At 36.9% G+C, this 26,108-nt stretch overlaps 1 protein-coding gene across 1 annotated transcript in view; it reads left to right on the top strand.

The window, feature by feature from the left end:
* il1rapl1a (interleukin 1 receptor accessory protein-like 1a) overlaps positions 1-26,108 on the top strand; it is a 202,842-nt gene that overhangs the window by 30,576 nt on the left and 146,158 nt on the right. Inside the window, exon 3 of the mRNA XM_088015492.1 lies at positions 3,255-3,358. Within this exon, the coding sequence (XP_087871618.1) occupies positions 3,277-3,358 (82 nt within the window). The 5' untranslated portion in view covers positions 3,255-3,276. The remainder of the gene's footprint in view (positions 1-3,254; positions 3,359-26,108) is intronic.

Consider the following 26,108-nt stretch of genomic DNA (forward strand, 5'->3'; position numbering starts at 1 on the left):
TCCACGACATGGGATGCAAGTTTTCACATCCACTGTATTAAGTCGCTCTTGTCAGACGCAGCATCTTTGGGAAAATAGGAAAATGGACTGGGCTATTGCTTGAAACGAAAGTAAAATTTGCATTTCATTTGGAAATCAAAAATTTGAAGGAGGAGTGAAGAGACGCAGAATCCAAGCCTCTAGTGATCCAGTGTGAACTTTTCACAGGCACTGATGGTTTTGTGAACCATGTCATCTGCTGGTGTTTGTCCAATGCATACAATGAAGTGCAAAGTAAGCACAGCCAGGAAATTAAGGGCATTTCATGCTTCTCCCTTTGTGTTGATGCTGATTTAATTTCATTTTTAAGCCAGATTTGTAGCACCAATATCTGGTTTAATGACCATAGTATTGTAATGCTTTGGTGATGGTGTACAATAGGGACCCTGTTAGGACCACAGAGCCTTTATCTGTATCAAGAGATTTTAGACATGCTGCTGCGACATGTGGTGATCTTCCTAGTTAATTTTCTCCAATGTTTTTGATTTGTGGAAATGTTTCTAGATCATTGATTTATTTTTTTTTCTTGTAAGCCTATGTTTTTTTTATAGACATTCTGGCATTTTAGACATAAAGAAGGGCCACTTGCAGATGTTTTAAGAGGACTGAGAACTCATTTAGAAGTTTTATTTGTCTGTACATAATTGAGATAACCCTAAATCCAGAGAAAGGCACCATCAATTCAAGCCTCAACAAGTTCATTGCCAAATTTCCAGACCTTTTTTTTTTTCTCCCATACAAAGAGGCACAAATCCAGCGTCATTTAGCAGAATGTTATTGGCAACGTGGTATTTTACCAACCAAAAGTTGTTTTCAAGCACACAGCCAGGGGAGAAAGATATCTTCTTTTTTTTTTTTAAGCGGAGGGTTGTGAGTACCTCGGAAACGCACACTGAGAGAGGCTCTTTTCATCAAGTATGCAAATCTAGAGAGCACGTGACTTTCTGCATATTCCAAGGTCCCCTCTGGCTCAGTCTCTCCTAGTTTCAGTCCTCAAAGACCAGAGCTCCATTTTCTCCCTCCTAGTTTATGTTCTGAATTTTCTGTTGTAGTCGAGTTTTTCTTCATCAGTTCTACTCAATTTTTGATAATTGTTCTCGAAGAGTAAGAATTTATCTTATTGCATCGTACCACCTCCTGTAAAGAACACTGATTGTGTCGCACCATAATTTTAGACACCTTAGAAAGGCAGAACAGACTTCTCTTTTTAATAAAGACAGTACATTTAGTAAGAACAAGATATTTAACAAATTGGAATATATTTTAATAAAATGGGTGATTAATTGTATTTCTTTCAGATTGTAATTTAAAAATAGAACATTTATATCCACACAATCTAGAAAACATAAACCTAATAAAGCGCATAAATGATGGAATCACTGGTTTTCCTAATATGCCAATTATCTGAGCAAAAATATAGGATAAATATAGTTTTGTTTTGAAGATTAAATTTCATGTAGTTAATATTTTACCTTTTAGGGTTTAGACATTTACAAGTTATTTTGGAAGGAAAGAAACTCGATAAGCAAGAGTTCATTAGAGAAAATAAGCAGTTTGATAAGTGATAATAATCTGTTAAAATATGGTTTCTATCGTTTTAAGGCTGAAAATGTGGTTTTGGATACGTTTTCAAGGTTCTGTGTTAGACATAAAACTAAGGCAAAGTGATAAAGGTTAGAAAGTAGAAGGGCGTTGGCTTTGCATTTAATTTAATTTATTTGAATGTTTTAATGTTTTTCAATAACTTAGCTCAAACTTGAATGAAGATTTTATTTAAAATAGTCAATCTAATGATCTACTGATTATTTTAGTAACTATTCTCTTGACTAGTCTGACGATTACCTGGATAAGAAAAATTGCATTTTCTGCAGATTTTTCATTAATCAATTTAAGATAATTTTAGATGGTATTGAAATATGCAAACAATACAAATAAATAATTATTCCTTTTTCAAATAAACATTTATTACTCCTAAAATGCCATAATATGGTGTTCATTTAGTGAACGCTTGATCATTTGCAGCAAAGGCAGTGCAGGGTTAGTCTTGGTTATTTTATTTAGTTTCTTAAAATTAAAATTTATCAGTAAAAAGCAGCTTATTTGGAGATTTTTTTTTTTTACCCTGTGAAACTAAACCTGCACCACTTGAGGAGTTCTGAGATCATATTTACAGACAAAATGTCTTAAAGTGTATGTATTGTTTGTACAGTTTTGGCTTCATTGCTGCACTAATTTTCCTCTTCTAGAATCTATGTATTCCACTCACTTTGATTACTAAATTAGCGGAGGATTGGTTTACTAATCGACTCATCATGATGAATCTGTTAATTGTTTCAGTTCTGATTGAGAACAAATGAGCGTTTTTCTGTGTCGTGCTAAAAAAAATACACGTGAATCGAAACTATAAAAACGAAAGTGTTAAAAAAAAATGTAGCTAAATTTAATTTCGACCAGTAAAACGTTTAACACTGTGTAAACCCGTTACATGCGACTGACTACTCTTTAGTGTTGTTTTACTGCTTGGTAAATGGGGGTTGTTGGAAGGTAATGCCATCAGTCAATAAACGGCTTCTTTGAGTGAATTCTTATTTCATTTAACATCAAATTTATACAGCAGCACAGGCTCTATTTCAGGAGCCAGCTATTACAGGGTAATTACTTCATGTTAGATTATGTCATTTACTCAGGGAAGATGAGGAGCAGAAAATGAGCCACCGCCGTCAATTGATGTAAGATAAGTCGATTGGGGGAATAGGCCGTGTATTTGCTTGATCTCTGTAAGTCACGAGATGATGCTGTGAAGTGTCCCACCGCTCACCTCTTTTTTTTATTTTTTATTTTGTAACAGAAGTGGTGATTAAAAGCTACGTTTCTCACACGTGTAATTATTTCTTTATTGATTTGTCAGCATTCCTGGAAACGGCTTCCGATGGAAGTATATCCGTGTAATCATCGCTTGTCTCAATTACAATGGTGAAAGAAAGTCGTTACACAAAAGACCCCTCAGGGCAGCGTCGGAAAACGGTGTTGGGTGAATGTTCAGGTTCGTGTGTTGACAAGTGGTTGTGCAAATATTTGTACGTGTGTGTGTGTGTGTGTGTAGAGAGTGCCTTGATCACATACATTGGCACGTGACTGACGGCTCTTGTTTCTCTCTCTCTTCTGCCAACACCTCACCCCTTCTCCCTTTTCCTCTTTTACTCTTCTCTTTTCAGGCTTTGAGGACGGGGGAGGAAGATGAGACCTCCCAGCCCTCTCCTGATCCTGCTGTACTTCACCCTGTCCAAGAGTGTGAAAGTGGTCTCAAAGAGGGGCTCAGGTATTTAATGAGCCTTACCTAAAGCCTTTGCATGAGTGCATTGATGATGCTACGTTATAATCTGTTACATCTAACACAGTTGCAAAATTATACTGGTGACGCTTTATAAATTACTACATAACGCTTCTCATCAAAGCCTTCAAGGTGTTCAGAGAAGGTGGTAAGAGGATCAAGAAATGAAAAATAAAAACTTTATTTAATCCATTCAATTAAAATGAAATTAGAGGAGTGCTGCTTAATGTCAAAAGTGTAAAATGAGCTTCGTAGATGACTTCTTGTTGGCAAGAAGTCATGCAGTACCAATCATGTCCTGAAATGGTAAATATTAGTTAATTTTCTAATAGTTACAGAATGCCGTGTGTGGAGGTTCACCTAAAATGACCTCGTTCTGGGAAAATTGTTTTTGCTTCACTGTTTTTACAGTCAAAGTATTTCATGTCTCAATGAATTTTGTCATTCCTTTATATTCTCAGAAGACTTCTCTAGGTACACTTATTCTAAACCATGTAGTGAAACAGCCAACTGTGGTTAAGACTCGCCTCACAACGTCTCTCTAGTCTACAGAGAATGGTAAACCTATCCACTGGACAAACAATTATTCAGGATAAACAACCAATCGGAAAAAGAATTTGTCATGTAAACACCCCAACCGGAGTACGTACTATTAATTTGTTGTGATGTGCTTTTTAAACTTTATTTGAAATTTTCTTTTAATTAAAGTTCATTGCTTTGCATTACACATTTTGACTGCATTACCTGAATCCAAACGATTGCTCATTTTTACAAAAATAAAAAAGTGTCATGTAGATAATCACATGGATATAACAATCTGAACCTGAACTATTTTTATTATGTTTGGACCAGCAATCAAGTTCTATCAAGCACAATAAAATACCTGGGATTAGTTGAGTCAATCAAAAACACAACCTGGAGGTTGTCCATTGCCAAGTGCCATCGTAAATAAAATCATTAGAGGTCAAAATCCTGCCCTGCCCCCACTGCTGCCCATGTTCACACCCACAGTAGTGAAGAACAGACTGTAATAGAGACTCTCCAAACTGGGGTAGAACCAAACCAGATATTAACCAGTTAGAGTGAGACTTGACAATGGAAAACCATCTTTTGATTCTGCAATTGAGGTTAAAAATAGTCATCATGCATCACATGCTTAGAAAGCTGAGAGGTAATTGCAAAGACTGTTACCGTCTCCACAATAGAAGCGCCGTTTTGCAATTTGGCTATAATTGCAGTTTAATTTCCTTAATTGTGTCTTGGGTGAAGAGTACACAACTTAATGAAAGGATATACAGTGTACATCTTTAAACTTGCCCACCCTAACTCAATACGCACCGAGAGTGGCGGCTCCCGAAAGATCCAATTTCTCAGTGAGAGGGGTTACCAAGGGTTAATGTGAAACTCATTTTGGTTCTAAATGCCAGAAAATTGAACATCAATTCTGAACAAATGCACAGGTCAAAAAAGAAAATAGAGTGCAAAAAGACTTGGAGATGAAACTTTTCATGACATAAATACTGGTGTGTTAACGATGGGACCACCAACGTGAGTCCAAGCTGCCAGTCAGAGTGAAAGGGAAATGCCTGGTATTCTTAATTCGCACATCCTGTTTTCATAATGGTGCAGCGGTATGGGTGAATTACCAAAAAACACTCGATTTTTAATTTTTTTATGATGCTCTTCAAAGCACATTTCTAGTAGGACGTAACCTCATATTCAGTTGGTTTTTTTTTAAATTGAGTGTGTTCGTTTTGCAAACACAAATTTCTGTATTTATAGATATATATATTTTTAGAATGCTGCCTCATTTTTTTGTATTTGTATAAAAAGTAATATGATCACCTCATGATCAAAACAGTTGAAAAGTTGATCTTGAAGATGCATGGAGAAAAAAAAAGACTAATTCGATAAAAATTTAGATTTTAGAGTTTCACTTCCACTGCCTATTGTTTTCCTTGTGCCAGTGAGATGGGGGGAAATTTATATGCTAAAAGAAAACGGTCACAAAATGGTGCTTGAAGTGTAAATTAATATTATTATTTTAACTATAATTGTGCAAAAGTAGTAGAAACCGAATGGTGATGTGTAAGTGGCTAAGCTATTATGTCTCGAAGTAAATCAAAAAGATGATTCAGTCGGGTGTTTGCTCAGACTTTCATGAATACTGTGTAAAGAGCAGCGAGATATAACTGATTATCAGTTTTGCTGAAAACCAAATGCATAATTACAGTCTACATCAAATAATAAATTGGCAACAGTAGCTCACTAACAAGCTGTTAGCTTTATGGACTGAATACAGTAACTCATTGCGAGACTAATTAAATACAATATATGGTATTTATGAGCAGAGCCATATTTAATAACTAAATGACTCTTTCACATTAGGCATAATGGCGTTTTTGTAGCGTCATTACAATTAACTGGGACTCTGAATCCATGCATATGCCAACGCCAGTGGTTGTTGTGGTGGTCACGTTCGATTGTGCGTTTTATTGCACTTGTCAACACATGCAACTACCCTCGTTGTTGGATTGTTTGGTTCAGTGGAGTGTTTCCAGATAGTCCAGAAAAGCAGATGAATTAGGTGGCTCTTTTGGGTCCGTTTGGTCCTGTATTGATAGGAAAAAGTCAATATTGCCTTGTGAGGACAGGTCAGAGGTGAAGTGGTTACAGAGTGAAATTATTGTGTGCTTTAGTTTGGTCCGATTCTGAGTCCAGAAGGTATTTGAAATGTTTAGACACTTAAAACTTACCTTAGCTTCAGCTGCAAAAATATCAGGGTTATTTATTTGAATGCACTGTATTAGTAGTTTCATTCCTAGTATTATTTGCACTGGTTTAGTTTTTAAATGACGCAGAAACATAGAACCTGCAATATAGCACAAAAGAATAACAGGTTCCAATATGACTGCCATGTTACCTGGGCGTCTGTCTGAAATCAAAAGTAAGTGTATAGTTTTTACCTCCCCGAGTTACAAAATGACTTTGAATTGGAATCCATGAATCAATTCATTTTATTTGTGTATCACTTTTCGGCAACAAGATGCTTCAAAGAGCTTTACATCATAAAAGCAGAAGAATACAAAGTCGTAAAACAATATACAATGTCAAACATTACCTTTGCCACAACATATTGCTGTTTTATTTATTTTGAAGCAGCAGAGTTGCCTCTTATTGTCTTAATTTTTCAAGTGAAGTAAAACGTGTTCATTTCTTACAGAAATATATATTTGAAATGTGAAAAAATATTTTTTCAATAAATGAGTTTTCTCAAACACACTTATTTTTTCCCTCCCCATGCGCCCCCCTGTTTTTCCTTCACTAAACTGAACAAAAATAAATGGCTGAAATGGATAAGATTCATTAAGTAAAGGAGATTAAATGGCTGATTATCCCCTTAGTGGATGCTTGGTTTTTGGTTCTTGGATTTTGGGCATCTGTCTTCATGAGTGCTGCAGAAAGGCCTCCCCTGACTGCTGTTACCTTTTCTTAACCTAGCTTAATTTGAACAACTGAAAACCAAAAGTTAGACAGAGATGTGGACCATTGCTTGGATAACTGTTTTAACGAGGTGTTTTTGTGGGGTATTGTGTTTCAGATGGGAATACTCTGTTGTTTCTGGACTGAAGGAAAGAGTTTGGAATTTGACTCCACAACATTGTGTTGATAGATACCAATGAGAAATCACCTATAAAGGCTTTATTAGCCGTCAAGGGACCCTCGATGGAGCAACTGTTCCATTGATTTCTACTTTTAATGTAAGAGTGGCATTCCCTGCATTGCAACACCCCCAAAAATTCCAGTAATTATTCAATGTTGAGTCTGCGTGGGTTTGCACTGCCTGCAATAATGACTTTCCCTAAGGTGTGCAGACTTCATATGCCTTTCATTCCCGTTTTCTTTGTCTCATTCTTGGTGCCGCTGAAATCTTTAATGGCCAGGGAATCTCATTGGAATTAGATATCAGTTGGGTTGAACTATTGTTCCGGGTTTCTCAAAGTTGCTGTCTCTGCACACAGAAAAGGGGATGTGTGTATCAACCTCCTGCATTTGACCCACATCCTTGTGTGCATATGCTGCGCTGCTGCAAATGAGGGTTTCTGCTGCAAGTGCCCTGCGTGATTGTTCAGTGGACTGACCACGGCCATGCTGACACTGCTTGAGATTCACTCCCAGGGACTGGGAGCAGCCCTCTGACAGAGATGCACTGTCAGTGTTCATCCATCAGCATCCAGTTGTTCCAGTGGTGCTCACACCACAACACGTTAGACGTTTGGCGTGACAGAGGGGGCGATAACAAGGCTGGCATGTGTTGTGTAAGTGGTGCTGAAAGATGGATGGAGTGAGTGACATTCTCGACCAGTTGTCTGGTATTTGGTAAAAAAAAAAAAAAACAAAAAAAAAACTTTTACTCTTTGTTGATGGTCTGCTTTATGCTGAAACTGAACAAAAAGGTAAAGATTTATTCAGATCGGTTTGTACTGATCTCATTTCTATAGAAACCTGTCAGTAATACAGGATAATGTCACAGTGGTCAATGAGGCACTTTGAACTGCCTTGTTGCTGAAATGTGCTATACAAATAAATTTGACATGACTTAACATTAACCTGAAACACAGGAGACAAATGCTGTTTTTATTAATTCAAAAATTGGTATTTATTGTTTTGCTGTAAAATAAAAAAAAAAATTACTTTTTTTGCTGCAGTTTTAGCTGCAATGTATTTGTCTATTTTTGTTTGTACAATGTCTCAAAGCCAGTCAGGTTGGCTGAAGAGCATCTCTAGACAGCAATTTTCAAGTATCACTGCAGACACTCACTTGAATTTAGAATTAATGTGCTAAAGGGGAGATGCAACTTTTACTACTTTTTTTTTTTACTGCAGTCGTGTTTCGTTAACATTTGACAAACTTAAGTTTTGCGTAGCTTGGTTGATGCGCTCCAAACAATATGATGGAAGCATGTCTAATTCACATTTTCTATTTTCTTTCTTGTGACATTTGAAAAAATTGGCCAAAATTCCCATGACTATTGGATGGAAACATAGCTGGTCTGGAATGTTGTTTTATCACCTTGCTCTGCTTTTATCCTCTTCACAACTTTATCTGGGACTTGTCTACTGTGTTTTTGTGTGTGTTCATTCATGATGCTGTTTGTTCTCTGTTCTCTAACAAACCTCTAAGGCCCTCACAGAAATACTGCTTTTATACTGGGATTAATTTACACAGATGTAGACTTCAATGATTTGGTGACTTTTGAGAGCAGTTTGTTTTAATTTTAGTTTTTAGGTGCACCACGGTAAATGTTGCTACTTGATATTGTTCCCCCTTCCAATTTGAGTGTGTGTTTTTAATCCAGAATAAAGTATGATGATGAATCTATTGTAACAAAAGGCAAAAGGCTCCTGAAGCTTTAATATTTTGGAAGGAACTTGTGGTCTAACAAGATGTCTGTTCAAGTAAAATATTTTAGATACGTGTTCAGGGAACTATTTCAATCATATTTAAAAACAAACAAAAAAAAAATTAAAATACTTTAATTCTTTGTGACTTCATGTTCCTCACTGTTCCCATTTTGAAGTGCGTCGGTAGAAAGCACAAGAACTTCTTTTATTTGTTGAAGATAACCAGTGTTCAGAACCGAATAAGCATTTTGAATGAATAATAAAATATCGTCAAGAAAGGAGAATCAATCTGATTCCACAGCAGCAAGCAGGAACTTCTCAAACTGAAACTGAGCCAACAGTAATAAACTTGTACTTCTCTTGCTGTGACGAGTCAAATTGCTTGGCAAAGACAAAATCTGTTCTATGAGCGCAGCACATAACTGTCAATCAATCAAAGTCGCCTCGTCGAAAGGGGAATTTTAATGCTGTGCCATGAGGATGGTGCCCAGGAAACGGTTTGTGCTGTGTTTTACCCCAGGCTTTCTAGACAATAGCTCTCATTATGGGCTATAGACAGATGCAGCTCCTTGCTACCTCACAAAAGCAGAAGTCGGTAAAAAGTCACATTCAGAGTTCGTTAGGAACTCTTAATGAAACTGTCTGCTGCAGATTTTTCAAATGTGCAACTAATTTGTCCGGGGAACATCATCACTCCTTACAAGACCTGTAATCTGAATCTGACACTGGAAACTTTTGAAAAAACATGTATACCATCTTCAACATTGAATGTTGCCATCACCCTAATCTTTAGCTCTCTTCAATGATTCTTTCCCAGTTTCTATTTGAACTTTTGCTGGGCCTCTCAAAATATTTCAGTTGCCCTTAATCTAAATCTGCCAGGGCCTTGGACCTTCTGTAACTTAATTTGAAAGAGGTATTTAAATGAGAAATCGTTTGGTAAGCAAGTAGAGCCTTTTGTAAGCCAAAAAAAAAAAAAAGAAGAACTAACTTAAAACAGATGAGGGGATAGTTGGTAAATGTGCCTGGTGTATTTGCACAGTCAATAGTTGTAAAAAGATCTAATTTGAACAGCTGTTTAATTAAATTTTCTGTTTGAAAAACACTAAATGCCATAATAACGAAACAATTATGGATGCTCACAAAGTGCTACTAGCTGTGACTGTGGCAAAAGCCACTGCAGTCAGCTGTCTCCACACTCTGTTATGACAGCTTATTGCTACACAGTGCTGGCAGCATAAGACATCGGGGACATTTGTGTGTTTGTATGTGTGTATTCACTGTCTGTAAGATTTCAAATTCATGCGAGCCATAACATCCAGACCTTGGTCCCCTTGTTGTTTCTCAAAGCTGGGATAAAAATAAAAAAAACGATGCGGCCAATATTCTAAATGACTCTGCAACGTCTCGTTCCAAATCTCTGATAAGAGAGTGCCATAGATAACAGTGAATCTGACATGGCCCCAAGGCAATGTGGGAGATGAAGTCCATGGAGAGGATGCTTGAGTAGCCACTCGATAAGCACGAGGAAAGGAATGCAAAAATCCTGCCCGTCTGTCAGTCAGTTAATTTATTTGTCAAGGTTCTCTCGATTCATTCCACAAATCACGCTGCAGCAATTTCTCTGACACTTGAAAACTGAAATGTGCTTCTCTATACATTTCCTCTGTCAAGTAGATGAGCTAAATGACGTACACAAATAAGATGTAGAGAGACCTTGTCTCTGCTTGTCATGCTCATCTCATTCCCCAGAGGCCTCCGAGATGCTTGTATTGAACATTCATTCCCCTCATTTCTAGGGCAGGACATGAGCCTAATAGTTTATTGACGGATCAACTGTCTGCTTTGACATCCAAACACACTAATTTATGGCTGCAGTCAATCGCAAGCAAAATGACTGATCACGCTGAACCTTTTAACTCAATATGCTTAAAATTAAACAGCATCCTAGATTCAGCTGCTTTCCATTCTTCTTGTTTGCATCAGAGAGCCAAACTGGTTGTGTTTAATGTTCACCAACAGCCCTCTAACACTGTTGCATATCTGGTATAGAAAAAAAAAGCAACTTTAGAATAATCACACCTAAACATCTCCGTCATTCACATATGGATTCCTACAAAATTTACTTTAACGCTGCTTAAATGCTGTTGCGATGCCCCAATAATAACAGTGACTGATCTAATTCTGCACTATTTAGAGAAGTTTAAAGAAATGTGTCCAGTTTTTTTTTTTACTTCATCAAAACTTCCTTAAAGTGGATAAATGGCATCAAGAAAGTATTTAAATATTCAGTATTTCAAATTACTTTCTTTAACACATATTCAGTTCAGCCATTTTTTAAATGTGATTTTAAATCATAATATTATGATGATTTTCTGTTGATTTCCTTAGAATTTTCAGAATTGTTCTATATTTATTTATTTGTGGGTTGACTTGCTTTTTTGCTGATGTTTCTAAAAGCAAGCTAGCAGATTACATTTTTTCAGGGGAACCTATGTTACCTGTAGTTGACCATAGTTGCATTATTCAAGTCCTGCACTAAACTTGATGTATTTCATTTTATGAGGTGCACTCACTATTTTATATGAGAAAGAAGTTGCATATTAAATAGACATTAAGTAATTGTAGACCACCTCAGTTTCATGAGGTTGTTTTGTATCCAGACATTGTTTTATTCCCTTCAACGAAGGCAGCCTGAAGTGACAGACATTAGTCAGTTTACTTCAAACTTTACTGTCATTCAAATTTCATAATATTCTTAAATACCGACCGGTATCTACAGCATATAGATATTTGACATGTCTATCATAATATGCTTTACCTAAAACTTAGAAAAAAGAAAATCAGTTGGCTTATTTGGCATTTTGTACCAAGTACCTCGTTGTTTAGCCTATTTGTGCCCTAAAAGCTAGTGTGTTCTTTTGATGGAGAAGAAAGTGGCTTAATGTCAAATTTGTCTTTATGTGGAACTTTTGACTTGTCAGCACAGCCTGGTTTCTGATTAGTTAGGCTTATAATTATTCATCCCACAGCAAACACACTTTAAAACCGTGTAGGTGTGTTAAAAGAAACACTTCAAGGACTTGACAGGAGATTATTTTTCTCAAAATGCACTCATTTCTTTCCATTTAGTTCCAAGTAATATGCGTTTTTTTGATACACAAGATCGGAAACTGTGTCACAGTGGCTTAAGAATTCCAAGCTCATCATTTTTGCATGTCTCTCCTCTAAGCAGAAATGACAAATCAAGAATGTATCGACAGGTGGAGTCACCTTTGCTATTGTGTAAGACATCAATCATAAAAGAAAGCAACAGAGGGAAAGATTTGTGAAAATGAGAGGAAATGTCCATGCTGGTTTATCCTTACATAGGCATATTAAAATTGTACATATCAGGGATTGTACTTGTAATGTGAATGATAAAATAAAATCCAAAAGAAATGCATTGTAGATTTTTTTTATTTTTTATTGTTTCCTGTTTGTTCACTACCCACACCAATTCACTACAGAGGCAGTTCTGGCCTGGTCAATACCTCTCTCTCTAAATGATGAGAAATGACCTGCACTGCAGTAACACAGTGCCAGTAGATTGATCACATGCAGACTACTTGAGATGGAGTGGCTTTTTTTTTTTTTTTGTAAAAAGCCTGAGCGCATCTGGACAATGTGTTGTGAAAAAGGAAGCTGTTTCTTTTCCCTGATTCACGGAAAGAAGAAGGAACATTTGTGTGTTCAGGAAAAGCTGAAGGACCAAAAATCAGCTTCTTCAATGGGATGTTTTTACCAAGAATATCACTTTTTCTGACAGCTTAGATTTCTAGATGACATTAAAAGCCACGCTCAAAAAAAAAATGAAAACACAACTTTATTTCTTTGTTTTGGCCCACTAGGTTTCAACATGTTTTATTCGGCTAGATCTTCAGATTGTGCAAAAGTAAATCCCCTTTTCACCTCAGAAGATATCATCAGGCTCTTTTCTTGTTTATTGCCTCCCTATCTGAAATCATGCTACATTCAGTGGGTTCCACATATTCTGAATGTTTTTTGCCATTTCTTTTTCTTGATTCAGTGGAAGTTCTTATTTAACTTAGAAAGTAGAAAATCAAAAAATTATGAAGCACTCTCTGTTTTTTTTTTTTTTAATAACTTGAGCTCGTTTATTGAATTACTTGGAGTAAGTGTGCTGTTTGACAAAGGATATTTAGGAGTGTTCAAATCAACTGTGTTACTGGTTTAATTCTACATCTAAAAAAAATTTAATTGTCTGAAACTGTAAGCCATAATCATGTAAGATGCAAGAAAAAAAATGTTTGGAATATTTCGCATGACTCTACAAGTGTCACTTTCTGAGATGATTGGCAAGAAATATTGCACTTTTATGCTATATTCAAATTTTTTGAGGTATACTAGTGGTGAGTGTTGGTCTGCTGTGGTTGCTCTTACAAGGTGTCAATGGAATAGTGAGGGTTCTTTTTACTGTATATTCCCCTTAAAAGACATGCTCACAGAAGAGAACTATGACTGTCTCTTAAAATCTTCAGCGAACCCTGCAAAAGACAGATTTGTAGCACCTTACAATGAGGGCCATGAAATTAGCTTCGTGACAGTAGAGCCAAGAACAAAACGCAGAGAAGTGCACATTATTTTTTTGCAGTCTTTTTTAATGCAGATGCCTAACCACTGACTAATTACTATCATCATATCGTTATTTAACTAATTATAATCTGATGAAGTTTATTGTTAGATAATAGATTTTTGCCAATTTGTCCCTCGTTTATTCCTTGTTCATATCAGATTGACTTTTAATTATCACCTAACCATTAGCCCTTTACAAAAATGTCACAAGGAGTTCATCACTGGGTAATGATAAAGTGCCAGTTAGTTCTTGATTCATTGGTCAGTTATTTTTTTCATAAATAAAGTCGAGAAGATTTTTGAGACTTTCACCTTGTGAAATGGTAACATGAATATTTAAGTAATTAATGGAGCAACAGTTTGAAGCATCTAGTGAAGGGCTGAAATGATTCCTCGGATGATTCGAGTACCTCGATTATTAAAATTCCTCGGAAAATTTATCTCCTCTAAGCTTCGTTAAGTTATGTTTTATTATTTAATGCGCCGTGTTCCGGCCGGATCGTTATTTGCGTTACGCAGCGCCCTCACTTCCGCCTGAGTTGTTGACAAAAGCTAAGAGTTGGCAGCATAACTTCCAATTTTCAAGCTCAGACTGGGAGGATTTTGTTGATTCACGATAATGTCCGGGTTTTATCGTTTTTCGGGGAACCAGTAAGCATCATAAAATTGACGGGAGCGATGCTTGGAGTACGGCAGCTTTTGTCCTCCCGGAGCTGATGGTTCAGACCGAAAGGCGGGATTATTTATACAGGTGAGCGGATACACTAAACACTGCGGGCGGCTATGCTTTAGACCAGGGGTGCCCAAGTCCAGTCCTCGAGAGCTACCATCCTGCAAGTTTTAGAAGTATCCTTACTCCAACAGACCGGGATCAGCTCTACAGAGGCCTGATAACCAGCCATTCATTTGATTCAGGTGTGTTGAAGCAGGGATGCATCTGAAAGTTGCAGGATGGTAGCTCTTGAGGACTGGACTTGGGCACCCCTGTTTTAGATGCTTAGCTTTACTGACTGACAGGAAAAAAAGTTTCATATCATCCCGGTCGCAACAAATTGTGACGTTACATACTTGGTAGATGTTTGTGTGTGTGACAAAGAAGGTGTCAAATCCCGTCGCTAACATGAACACAAGAGCTATAAATGTTTGGGCAATGTGAGAGTTCATCTGTTAAAATCACTGAAGATGAATACAAAAGCTGGAGTATAGACATTTTACGTAAGCGTATTTGTGAGCCTGCCTCTTTATAATTAAATTTAATATTTCAGATTTTTGTATAACTTTTCTTCAGGTTAACGTAGAAAGTGAGCTATTATTGTTGCAAATGAATTTTCTAAGCTACAGAAAAGTAACTGGTATTACTCAAATTTGAAAAATTGGACTGATGTTGATATCAAATAGTAACACTTGTGTTATGCTAGATTTACCCATATTTTATTTCAGAAGTGTTTTTATCTGATTCATGTAAGTTGTTACCTTGCTCAGCCCAAGTAGGTTTGGGCTGAGCTTAGTATTTATCATTATAAATACTAAAAATCAGCTTGACATATCCTTAAATTAATGTTACAAAACATTTTCATTGTCTCTTCAGTATTGATGCCAGGGTTAAAATATTGATAGGCAGGGGGAACTGAGTCTGTTTATTTCAGAGCTTGAAAACAAGGTTATTGTGGTGAATATATTTATGCTCCCCACCATTGATTTATTCTTGATAATCATGACTGAGGCACATCTAAATTTAAATAGTGAGAATGATCAGAGGCCAATCTCTCAAGTTAAATAATGAACATGATGCTTTGAAATGGCAGTTCATGAATTACTTGAACTGCCATTCAAGTAATTCAAGTAGTTTTAACTACTTGAACCAGTAGTGTTCATTTGTATATGATAATGTATGTTGATTATGTCTGTATACGTCTCAAACCAGGGTGGTCCTAAGTCCAAAAAGCTTTGAAAATGCTCAGTTATTCGATGTTTTCTCCACAAGTAGACTAAGGGTTTCTTAAATCTCCATTTTTAAAATCAAGTGTTCACTGTTAGACAAATCAGACACCAACTTCACCATCATTAGTCAAGTACAGGAGACGCCCACACCCCTTTTACAGAACATGATGATGAAGGACTGAACACTTGTCTGCAGATAGGTTTTCCCCTGTGAGTGCTCTTCCTACAACATGAAAAAACACCACCATGGCCATGTGAGCCATTCTACAAAAAGCCTCCGGTTAATACTTGTTGAAAATTCAATCTGTACAAAGCAACATGTAGTAAATGTGTTCAGCTGAGGCGTTATTACAAAAAGACAAAAAAAAAAAAGTCTGGAAAGACAGAAGTTGCTTTCATTTCAGGGGGAGTTCTGATGTTTCTATTCTGTATTTTTACTACTTAGGGATTTATCCACTTCTTGCTGTTTTCAGGTGAATTTTGGGGGATTTAGGATGGTACAGAAAAATTAAGGCTGGCCTAAAATGTAGAAAAAACTGTTGGGCTTTGACCAAAGTGCTTGTTAAATCTCTAATCTTTTATTGAAAACAATGGTGCTTTTACCCCAGCCTGTAGCAATAAGAATAATTTTTGGTTACTGGTCCAAAATGTTTTGCTTTCATAACATATTTGATGAGTCCAATAAGTAAAGCATGGCTGTGAACTTGTTTTACTTATGCTGGCAAGACCACATTTTAGTGATGCACACATAAAGTACATCTGCTTTGAAGCGTTAGATATATTAAATAAAATACTCTGCAGTTATTTTTATGGTACATCTCCCACTTAAAGACCACCACAGCCTAGTAATTATTTTCCTCAATTAATCTGTGGTCAGGAGAAGCAGTGTTTGTGTGTGCGTGTGTGTGCGTGTGTGTGTGTGTGCGTGTGTGTGCGTATGCGTGTGTGGTTGAAGGCTGCTTATTCCTAAATGAACATGTGATTAGTGAGATGCAAACTGTATCATGTTTGTTCTGGTCTCTGCTGATAATGAAGCAATGTTCCTTGGCAATAAATCATGTTGGGTCCATGTAAGAATAAAATGTAGCCTTTAGAATATTCTATGGAAGTGAATGTGAATGCTTAGATGAGTGGGTTTAAATCTCCTGCAGAAATATTCTGTCAGGTAATTAAATAATGATGAATGAAGACTGCCCGAGACATCAAGGCAACTTATTCTGCATTAACATACCTGTTTTACAAGCGCATTGCGTGGGATTGGGAAAGGCTTGTGTGATATGTAATTTTTGTTCAAACACTTATGTGGCCTACTTTTTCAAAGAGATGTTTCTGTGGGATTTAAGCTAATCTTTAACTGTTAAGCTGGCTAAACAAGCTAAGTTAAGACAATTAAAAATAAGGACCTGATGATTTGATGGGGGATTGGGACTCAAGTCTAAAGCCTCAGCTACACTAAACTGGACATTCTTTAGATCTGGTTTTTTCCCTCTTAGATTTGTTCAAGTGGAAGAAGCTGCAATGCCTATACTCCGTAATAGTATAGTATAAGTGCGTCATGCTAATGATGGCAATAAAATCAAAATTAAAAAGATAATACTGAGCATGGCTCAAGCTGTACTAGGCTAAAGATAATAAGAAATTGCAGCTCTGACTTCTTTTACATCATTTACCCATTTAATGTCAAGAACTGTTTCATCTTACATGTAGAATTGAATGGAAACTGAGTTTGAACAAAATGAGAGGGATGCAGTCAGTAAGCAAGAAAAGACAAAGTTAGCCTCTCCATTGTAATTTTTAAATAATGTTCTAATGTTTGAAAGAAATTTCATTTTAGTCATTCGCATAGATAAAGTTACTAAAAGACGATGCCTTGCAAAATGTTACATAAAGACTGTCTAAAGGCAACACTTGTGAGGTTTTACTGTGCAGTTAGAGTTGAATGTTAAAACCATCGATTCCGTTTGCCACCATGTTATGAACCAAGGTCAATTTTGTTGTGCAAAAAGTAAAATGCATGCAACAGTCGGTGTTGTGCATCTACAAGAACCCCATTGAAACCCTCACAAAGATTTATTGGGTACAGAAATAAGTGTTTTTCAGGTAATTAAGAGGCAAAGATAATCCTCCTTCAAATGTAAGGGAAAGTCTATAAAAAAGCTATTTCAAAAAAAGTTGTATTGGATTTTATTATTACTTAGGATTTCTCTATTTCCACCATCTTCTATAGATTCAATTTGTTGTCACTTGAAATATGGAGTCGTGTTTGACTGTTATTTGACAGTGATTACTTTATGACTTTGGAAAACCCAGAGGTTACACCGGAGGCAGCAAAACAACAAAGACCAGAATGTTAGGAACCCCTCCAGGCTATAAAGTAGAATTACTCACAGTCCTCTGTCATCTTCCTCTGGTAAAGGTTGCTGTTATTAGACCTTTAGAAGCACATGCTTCCAATAAGTACACAAACGCACATCCTCAGTTATGTGCTTCTCTCTCTATCCCTCATTAGGCAAAAAACTTGCAAAAAAAAGTGAACTGCATGCAGAGAGTATGACTTCGTATGCAAATGAGATGAGCCTCTGCCTCTTCACTGCTGTTTGTGTTTGTGTGTTCATTCTAGCCTGGTTGTGCTGTATTTTAGTAAGTTGTTTTTTTTTTTTTTTTTTGGCAAATGTAGGGTGATTTCTAGGTAAGCAGTATTTTTTTTCTTCTTTTTTTTTTTTTTTTTTACATATCATTAGTAGCCGTGCAGTGCAACCCCATCACCCTGACAACTACATCCCTTCCTTTCCGTTCTGCTTATCACCATAACAACTAATCTACCGTAAATAGTGCTTCCTCCCTGTCTGCCATGTCACATTCTTTCTTTCTCTCCACCTCTCTCTCTATCACTCTTTGCTTCATTCAATTTTTTTCCTTGAGTCTCTTTCCACTCATCTTGTTGTCACATCACTGCCGACGTCTTTCTTTGCCACCATTTCTTCCGTTTTTTTGTGTCGTTGTACGGTTCAGAGCTCCGTTCCCCCCCCCCCCCCCCCGCCCTCATCCCACTGCAGATGTGGGTGGTTCTGATGACTGCACAATACCCTTTCGGCTGCCTCACATTGTCAAGTGCCTGAGTTCAAACGACGATCAATACAAAAAGCAGCTCGAACAAGTTATCCAGAAAAGTCCCTAAGCCTTACATTGACGTAATACTTTAAAAAGATATAAGCTTAAAAATACTTTCCAAAAGGATCCCTTGCATACCTGATTACTTGAGTCTTGTCGATTGACGTGACGTGATCTTGAATGGAGGTTTGTCTTGAAAAGATTCAGGCCTTTGTGTTCGACCTGAATGGGTTATTGACAGTGGGCCTGGTCTGATGACTTGATTGGGCTACTATGCTCAGGGATTAACTTGCCTGGCCTGGAAGGCTTTTACAATCAAAGACCGAGCCGATGGTCTGTTTGGCTGAGTTGCTCTGGGATTGACTCAACAGCCGCATGTGCTAATTCAGAGTTATCCCAAGGTTGAGCAGGGTAGCAAGGACTCACAAGCTGTTTCATAGTTGAGAATCTATATTGTGATGTACAGGGAAACTTAATCGTTTCACCAACTGCACATGCAATTAACCCAGATTAATTTATGCTGTTGAGACTGAAGTTGGGTAGTTTTGAGATATTGGGTCTCAAGTTGTGACCCAGTTGGTTCGGATAAAGAAGAGGCTAGAAAAAGTCCTTGTTCTTCACAGACCACAATTTTGATCTGCCTATTGAAACGTCACTGGATTTCTGCCACAGGATGAATTAATAATAGAAACATTATAAATTATTTTGTTACATAATAATCTTAATTTCCACTGAGCTGTGTTGAGTTTAGTTCACACTATATACAACAAGTTTGCTGGAGTTTTGCCTTCAATGTTGCAAGCTCTCATTGTTTTTGAATGAGAGCCAAGCTTTAATCAGTAATCAATACTCTAACCCTACGTAAGGAAAGTGGGCTGTGCTATTGATTTTAGTTCAGTTTTTTTTTTTTTAAAGAAAACATTAGGCTTGTACTTGCTAAGTAGTTATCCAGGGTTGCCAGTTCTTATTCCTCAGGAGTAAGATTCAATATTTTGCTCTATTTCTTATGCACATGACCAGAGAATCTCTCTAAAAAAGGAAAGCGCTGGCATTCAAAGCAAAATAACATGCACCTTAACACTGATTTGGGACTGACATTACTCTCGTAAGGATCTCTTTTCCAGTTGATTTTAGGCTGAAGTAATACTGTACAAAACGAGAACTTATTTTCAAGCTACAGTAGAGGAAACTTTCTTCGTTTTATTGTAAAGCTGATGTGACTCAGTCGTGCAGCTCTATGTAGGAATGTCAGCAACCCCAAGTTACTGCCAGCTAAGTTCAGCTCTCTTACTTTGACCACTGGCCATAAAGTCAGTAAAAACGGGCAAAGAAAAGAATTGTTGTAGTTCAGATTTTCTTGCAATCACTTTTTAGTATTATTATTATTTTCCCTGTACTGACTAGTTTACTCAGTGATTTACCACGTTTGGTGAGCTCATAAGTTCATATGGTGAAGACCAGTCAGTCTGTATTATTTTGATTTGGAGAGCAATGTTCATATTTGGGGATATTTTTTTTTTCTCTCAGTGCAGACCTTTAAAATATAAAATATAATCAATTTAACTTCAATAATTGCTTAGTAGTTTTAGGTTATCTTTGATAGTTATAACTTTAGACTTTGGACACTTTGACCCATTTTTAGGTAAACCCAGTGTGCTGCAAAACTCAGTAATGTTGGGTATAGCAACCAAAGCTCGGATTAGATATTAGGTGTTTTTTGTTAACCAAGCAGTTTGTTGCACGTGAGGTCAACATTGCTTACCTCTGCTGCATTTCCCATCATGTTTCTTTGTTCACTACGTTCATCTCCTTTGCTCTTTCCACTCATCCTCTATCCAAAGCTCAAGGGAAGCCCTCCTGGGGCCCTCTTATGTAACTACCACCCACTCACTCTCCTGGATATGTGCGTGTGCAAAACACAACGTGAGTGTTAAGGTGGGAGGAGAGTTGATATCATTGATTTACACAAAATATTGCTTTCATCCTTATTGCTGACAGCTGAAAGCTTGATTACTGTCCTCTCAGATGAAAAGTTGGGACAGCCTCATTGTGTTTGACTGGCAGCACATCAAAGCTAAACACAAAGTGATAAAGAAATGGAGTATACCAGTTAAAATGACTTCTGACATAAGACTTTTAAATTAAGCTTTTACCCCACATTTTCCATTCCTATCACATCCTTGTGTCTCGCTGAAGCATACCTGGCTTACAGTAGGTGAGGCTGCAGCCGGGTCCTGCTCTTAGCACAGGCCACACAGACAGCTGTCTAGATCACCAGCTCCTGAAGGGGGCGCTGCTGCAACAACTCGTAAAAAAGAACCGTAGAATCAAATGAATAGCATTAACGTGCAGTTCTGACTGATGAACTTTTCTTTGTATTAAAATTAAAAATCCACCCCCTTGTACTTTGTTGTTCCTCATTCTGATGGACCTCCCACCACTGCCATTCAAAGTCCCCCAAAAGCTAAATTAAATCTACCTGCCACTGTGCGACAGCCATCTCACAAGGTAAAGACATTTTTAAAAGGCAACACATTTTGTGCTTAAATACATTTGTAGTATACCTGGGAGTGAATGCTATGTATGCATTATTCAGAAAATAGTTGGTAAATGACTGGTTGCCTAATAATGATGCAGTAAGAAACTATATGTGTGCAACATGTTGCAATGTCCTTTATTGAAAATATCCGTAATCTTAAATGATGTTATGTCGAGCACATCATGTAGTCTGCTGCATCTGCATGTTTTGTTTTTACCACGTAGCAACAGGTCCATCTCATCAGCCTCTGTCCTGAACAGGTGCACTGATAACATTGGTTCATTTAAGTATCACGCAAAAACATTTGAACTGTCTTGTTGCTGAAATGTGCCATACTTGACTTCACACAATTGATTATAATACATTTTTTAATGTGCCAATAAAATTGCTAAACCTTCTCTAATGTGTTCACAGATTCAGTTTGTTTTTTAATAATCTTGCCACATATTTGATTATCTCCAAAGAACTCAGTTTTCAAAAATAAACGCTATTTGCTATTACAAACAGTATTATAACCTTCTGTTACCAAGCTAAATGTTGCAAAATAAAATGCATTTTCTTTTATTATAAAGTAATTTTCAAAGGCAACCAACAGTATTTATTCCAGTTCCTTACATAACATAGTAAAAATCAATTAGCTTCTCATAATTAAACCTTGCATACAAAGAGCAGTTGAACGCCCCAACATTTTTGGTTCAGGGGGGGCAAACCACAATCTTGTCTGATGCACCAAAATGCCTAGAGCCGGCTCTGCTGCAGCCTGTGTTGTCGAGGCTAAAAATGCCTACCCTTCCCCTCTCTTTCCCTTTCCTCTTCTGCCTTCACGTAGAGGTTGTCTTAAGCTACCCAGCTTAACGCTATTTACATTTTCATTATTCTACTGCTACCAGGAAGAAATGGCATGAAATCCAGCAGTGTTCAGTACATTAGACAAGCTTCATTCTCACAGCAAGTGGATTTACATAAATAAGGAGGCTGATACATTGCAAAGGGAGAGACAGAGGAGACAACAAAAGATGAGGTAAAAAAAAAAAGCACAAAAGGAGTGAGAACCTTGAAAATACTCAGGTGACACAGGCGAGGAAAAAGGAACAGAAAGTTGTAAACGAGAGGACATTCCTGCACGTTCTCTGGCTGTTTAAAGTGGGCTCTGAGGGACTGACAGAGGTCCTCTGATCTACTCCATGTAATCAATACAGCTCTGGCTTCCCTCATTACCGGCTTAGATCTCATTGTGCTTACCATAACGTAGGGAACTGGAATCAAGCCGCTCATTGGTATGTGTGTGAGTGGATGGTAAGCTCATTGCTTCTTTAATTTTTCTATTCCCACTCATTTGTTTCCCCCCCACTTTTATATCTTTGGCATTTAATATTATTACAAAAGTGACATTTTAGACCTCCTGCTATAATTTCACCGTCTTTCATTTCAAAGGCATTTGCAATAGTAACAAATCTGTATCATAATAAGGCATGATGCAACAATAGTACCTAAGATGTAACAGGATGTGCACCTTCCAAAAGGCTCTGCCTTTGTCTCATCAGCATGTGGAATATTTTTTCGGAAGTTATGGAGGTTTTGTGCTTGTTCTGGTCACCCGTGTTTCTGCTCTGGTAACATTTTAAACTGATTTCTTTCTTGTGATTGAATAAAAACACAGACCTTAGTCAAGTGATTTTGATGCTTTTTGGCCTTTTTTTTTGTGAAGTCCTCTAAGTTGTCCAAGGTTTCCCCCAGAAAACTAGCTAAGCCCAGTGGATGGGCGCTCGGCAGTCATTCATCCAGCGGCCCGCCATGTTTTGAGTAAAAAACTGTTGAGTTGAAATTTGAAAATATCACTTGATATTCATGTGCTATTGAAAGACTGGAAGATTAATACCTGAACACCAACTATGAAGTCTTAAAAAATGCAAACATTTCAAAAAGACTTAAATAAATAAGCAATGCGGAGCCTGGTGGCCCGCCAGGCTTATAATACTCTGGGGGAAACCCTGTTGTCTGTATAATGTTGGAAGTGTGGCCACTCAGTTCCATGTTTTCTCTGTTTGTGGTTCAATGGAATTCCAAAGCCTTCAAAATGAACATTTCCATCTGATGTCACTAACTTTGCTTCCTATTTGTTCTTGAATTTCTTTAAAGTGATAAATATTTCGTGGCTTTTCTAAAATGTACAACCAACTCCATCCTGTCAGTCATGCTTTATGCAGTTGATTTCCCAATTCCACAGGTCAGTAATCAGGATTGGATGCAGCTTGCACTTAAACTAAACTTTTTCACATAATGTATTACCATTTTCTTAAGTGGCTGTGAAAAAATATGTAGCAATTGGCTGATAATATTCTAATCCTAATTAAAACCTCTCCTTTTTGACAAGTTAATGGTGGAAAAAATTGAATACCTGCATTCATGTGGAATGTTAGTTTAATTCCTTCAAAATTTAGCTTGTTGAAGCACCCCATTCTTTGTCAAGTGTTTGAAGTTTTTTTCTCCATGCTGTGTAACTAGTCTCATCCAACATTCATATTGCACATTAATCAAGATGAACCACAACACTAATGGTTTTGCATCAGAAAACAAAAACTAGCAAAATAATTGTTGTGACATTAATAGACCTTTCTCCGATTTGAGAAACTCTTTGCTATTCCAGCTCATAACCTCTGATTTTAAATGTGTCAAGGCAGATTAGTATCACAGCCTTAAGGGAGATAAAAACACAACTAAGTACAGTAAAATGAATATGAACCAACAAATTATTTTGTCGAGGTTTGTTTACGTGCCTCATGTAATCAGTACTTTACAATAATCACTGTTGAGCCAAGGCTTTTTTGTATTTTGTTGATTTTAGAGGACTCTTTCTCTTTTATACTTGCAATACTGGATTATGCTCCAATAATCTTCCATAACTGATGAGGTGAAGTCGGCATGCTAGCTTGCTAAGATTATTTTATGAATAGATCAGACTTGGGGATGTTTAAGCTAAAAAAATAAATAAAATGGTAAGCAATTTTTCTTTATATGCAGCTTAAAGTGAGGCAAATAATTTTCTCTGTTGCCCTCTATCAGTTTCTCTTATTCAGTTTAGTCTGTGTTGGATCTCCTTTGACATAACCTTTGGTTGTATAGATCCTGCCACAACTAACACTGCTGAAAACTTTCTTTCTGTTCAAATGTCAGAAGTAGAAGCAGCACAAAAATGAATTACACTGTAATTTTTGTTTTCCTGACTTGAACACCTTTTAACCTATCCTTTATTTCTTTCATATGTATGATGGATTGCAGTGGGTTCTTTAGATTAATAAGTAAACTTAATAGCAGCCAAGGATTGTACTTTTTTTTTGATGATTACATGAGAAATACACATTTTTCACAAATGTAGAAATGTTTGTTCTCGAAAACTAGTAAGAGTTCCTTTTTTTGTGTGTATTTCTTTTCCATTTCCTGTAATTTCCCTGGAATGCTAATGACAGATTAGCTTTAGAAGCTTCTTTTACGGTCAACATTTGTCCTTGGCCAATTACGGCCACGGATTTCCCTCTTTCAGTCCTTTCTGAGTACACTTTTTACAACCACTTTGACCTTGGGACCTTCTCTTCAAAACAGGAAGAAAGGCTCAACAAGAAAAGGAAAAGAGTTCTGTTTGGCCTCAGTCTCTTCAGTAAAATTTTCTCAGGAATTTCCCATTTAAAATCCTGCTGAGAAACTCGTTGGTGTTGTGTGCTGGGTGAATTCATTACCTGTAAGCTTGGGGCTCTCTCAGCAGCCCAAAGTGAACTTGAAGATTAACTGCTCAAAAGAAAAAGAGGCTCAGTAAGCTTTCTGAGAACACTTTCTAAGAGCATGTGTAACCTTTTTTGTTTGTTTGTTTTTTTTTACCAACTGCACGATGCTACAGAGCACATGCTTTCTGTCGGTGTAATGACAGACTTGTAATACAATGATAAATATAGTTGCGTACCGTGATATATTAATCATATTTATGGAATTACATTTTTTTTTAGTTATTTTGCCAAACAGGATGGTGCTCTGGTCTTTGACAGATTAAATTTTTCTCCTTGAATGTAAGACTAATGTGCCTGACTGTAAAAATTCAAATTTGTCTCATCAGTCGAAAATTGATGTTCTTCCAGAAACCTTGATGCTTGTCAACATTTACTTTTAAAGTTCGCTCCATTTCTCTTTGTGTGTTTTCTTAGCCATTTTTCCTTTTATTCCATTAAGGTCTGATAGGTCACAACGGGATTTGTTTATCTTGACGTTGGAGTGCTGCTCAAATTTTTGCATTTTTAAAGTACAAGGGTTTCTGCCTTGTACTTTAAATTATCTTTTTGTTAAATGCCTCGAGACAAGATTTATTGTGAATCGGTGCTATGCAAATAAGCTGATATGAATTTAATTAATCTACTCTATTACACATGTAGAAAATTTGAATTATTAAACACTGTTCCATTGAACTGTGATGATAACAAACAAGTTAGTTTGTATCTTTAGGTTTGTATGTTAGTACTTGCACAAATACACTCACCAGTCTTTATTAGATACAGCTGTTCAGCTGTTTGTAAGCATAGATGGCTAACCCACCAATCCAAGGACATCAGCTCAATGCAGCTATGAGATGTAAAACTGATTTGCTGAACTTAACATCAAATTGGGGAAAGGAATCAATTTCCCAATACACCTCAAGAATGAACATTGTGAAAATTCTCAATATGTTTTCTAACTCATCTTAGTAAGAGAAACTCATAGTTATTACACACAGAGTGGAATATTTTGAGCCTTTATTGTGTTGTGTAATGAATATGACTTACAGATTATGCAACTCAAAAATTAAATGTCTTAGAAAATCAGAATATGACAATGGATTGAACTAAAAAAAGGATATTTGAGACATTTTCAGGATTCAGAAACAGTTTCTGTAGACTCAAGACTTGGTTGTTGCTCCTTCCACGTTTATTACTGCATCAATGCAGTGTGGATAGAGGCTATAAGCTTGTGTTTCCGTTGAGCTGTTTGGAAGCCCAGGTTGCTTTGATAACAGCCTCCAGGTCATCTGCATTGTTTGTTGCGGTGTGTCTCATCTTCCTGTTGACAATACCCCATAGATTATTT

Source organism: Poecilia mexicana, unplaced genomic scaffold, assembly GCF_051168715.1.
Source record: "Poecilia mexicana isolate PSO_F unplaced genomic scaffold, ASM5116871v1 scaffold_2, whole genome shotgun sequence".
NCBI classification, from domain to species: Eukaryota; Metazoa; Chordata; class Actinopteri; order Cyprinodontiformes; family Poeciliidae; genus Poecilia; species Poecilia mexicana.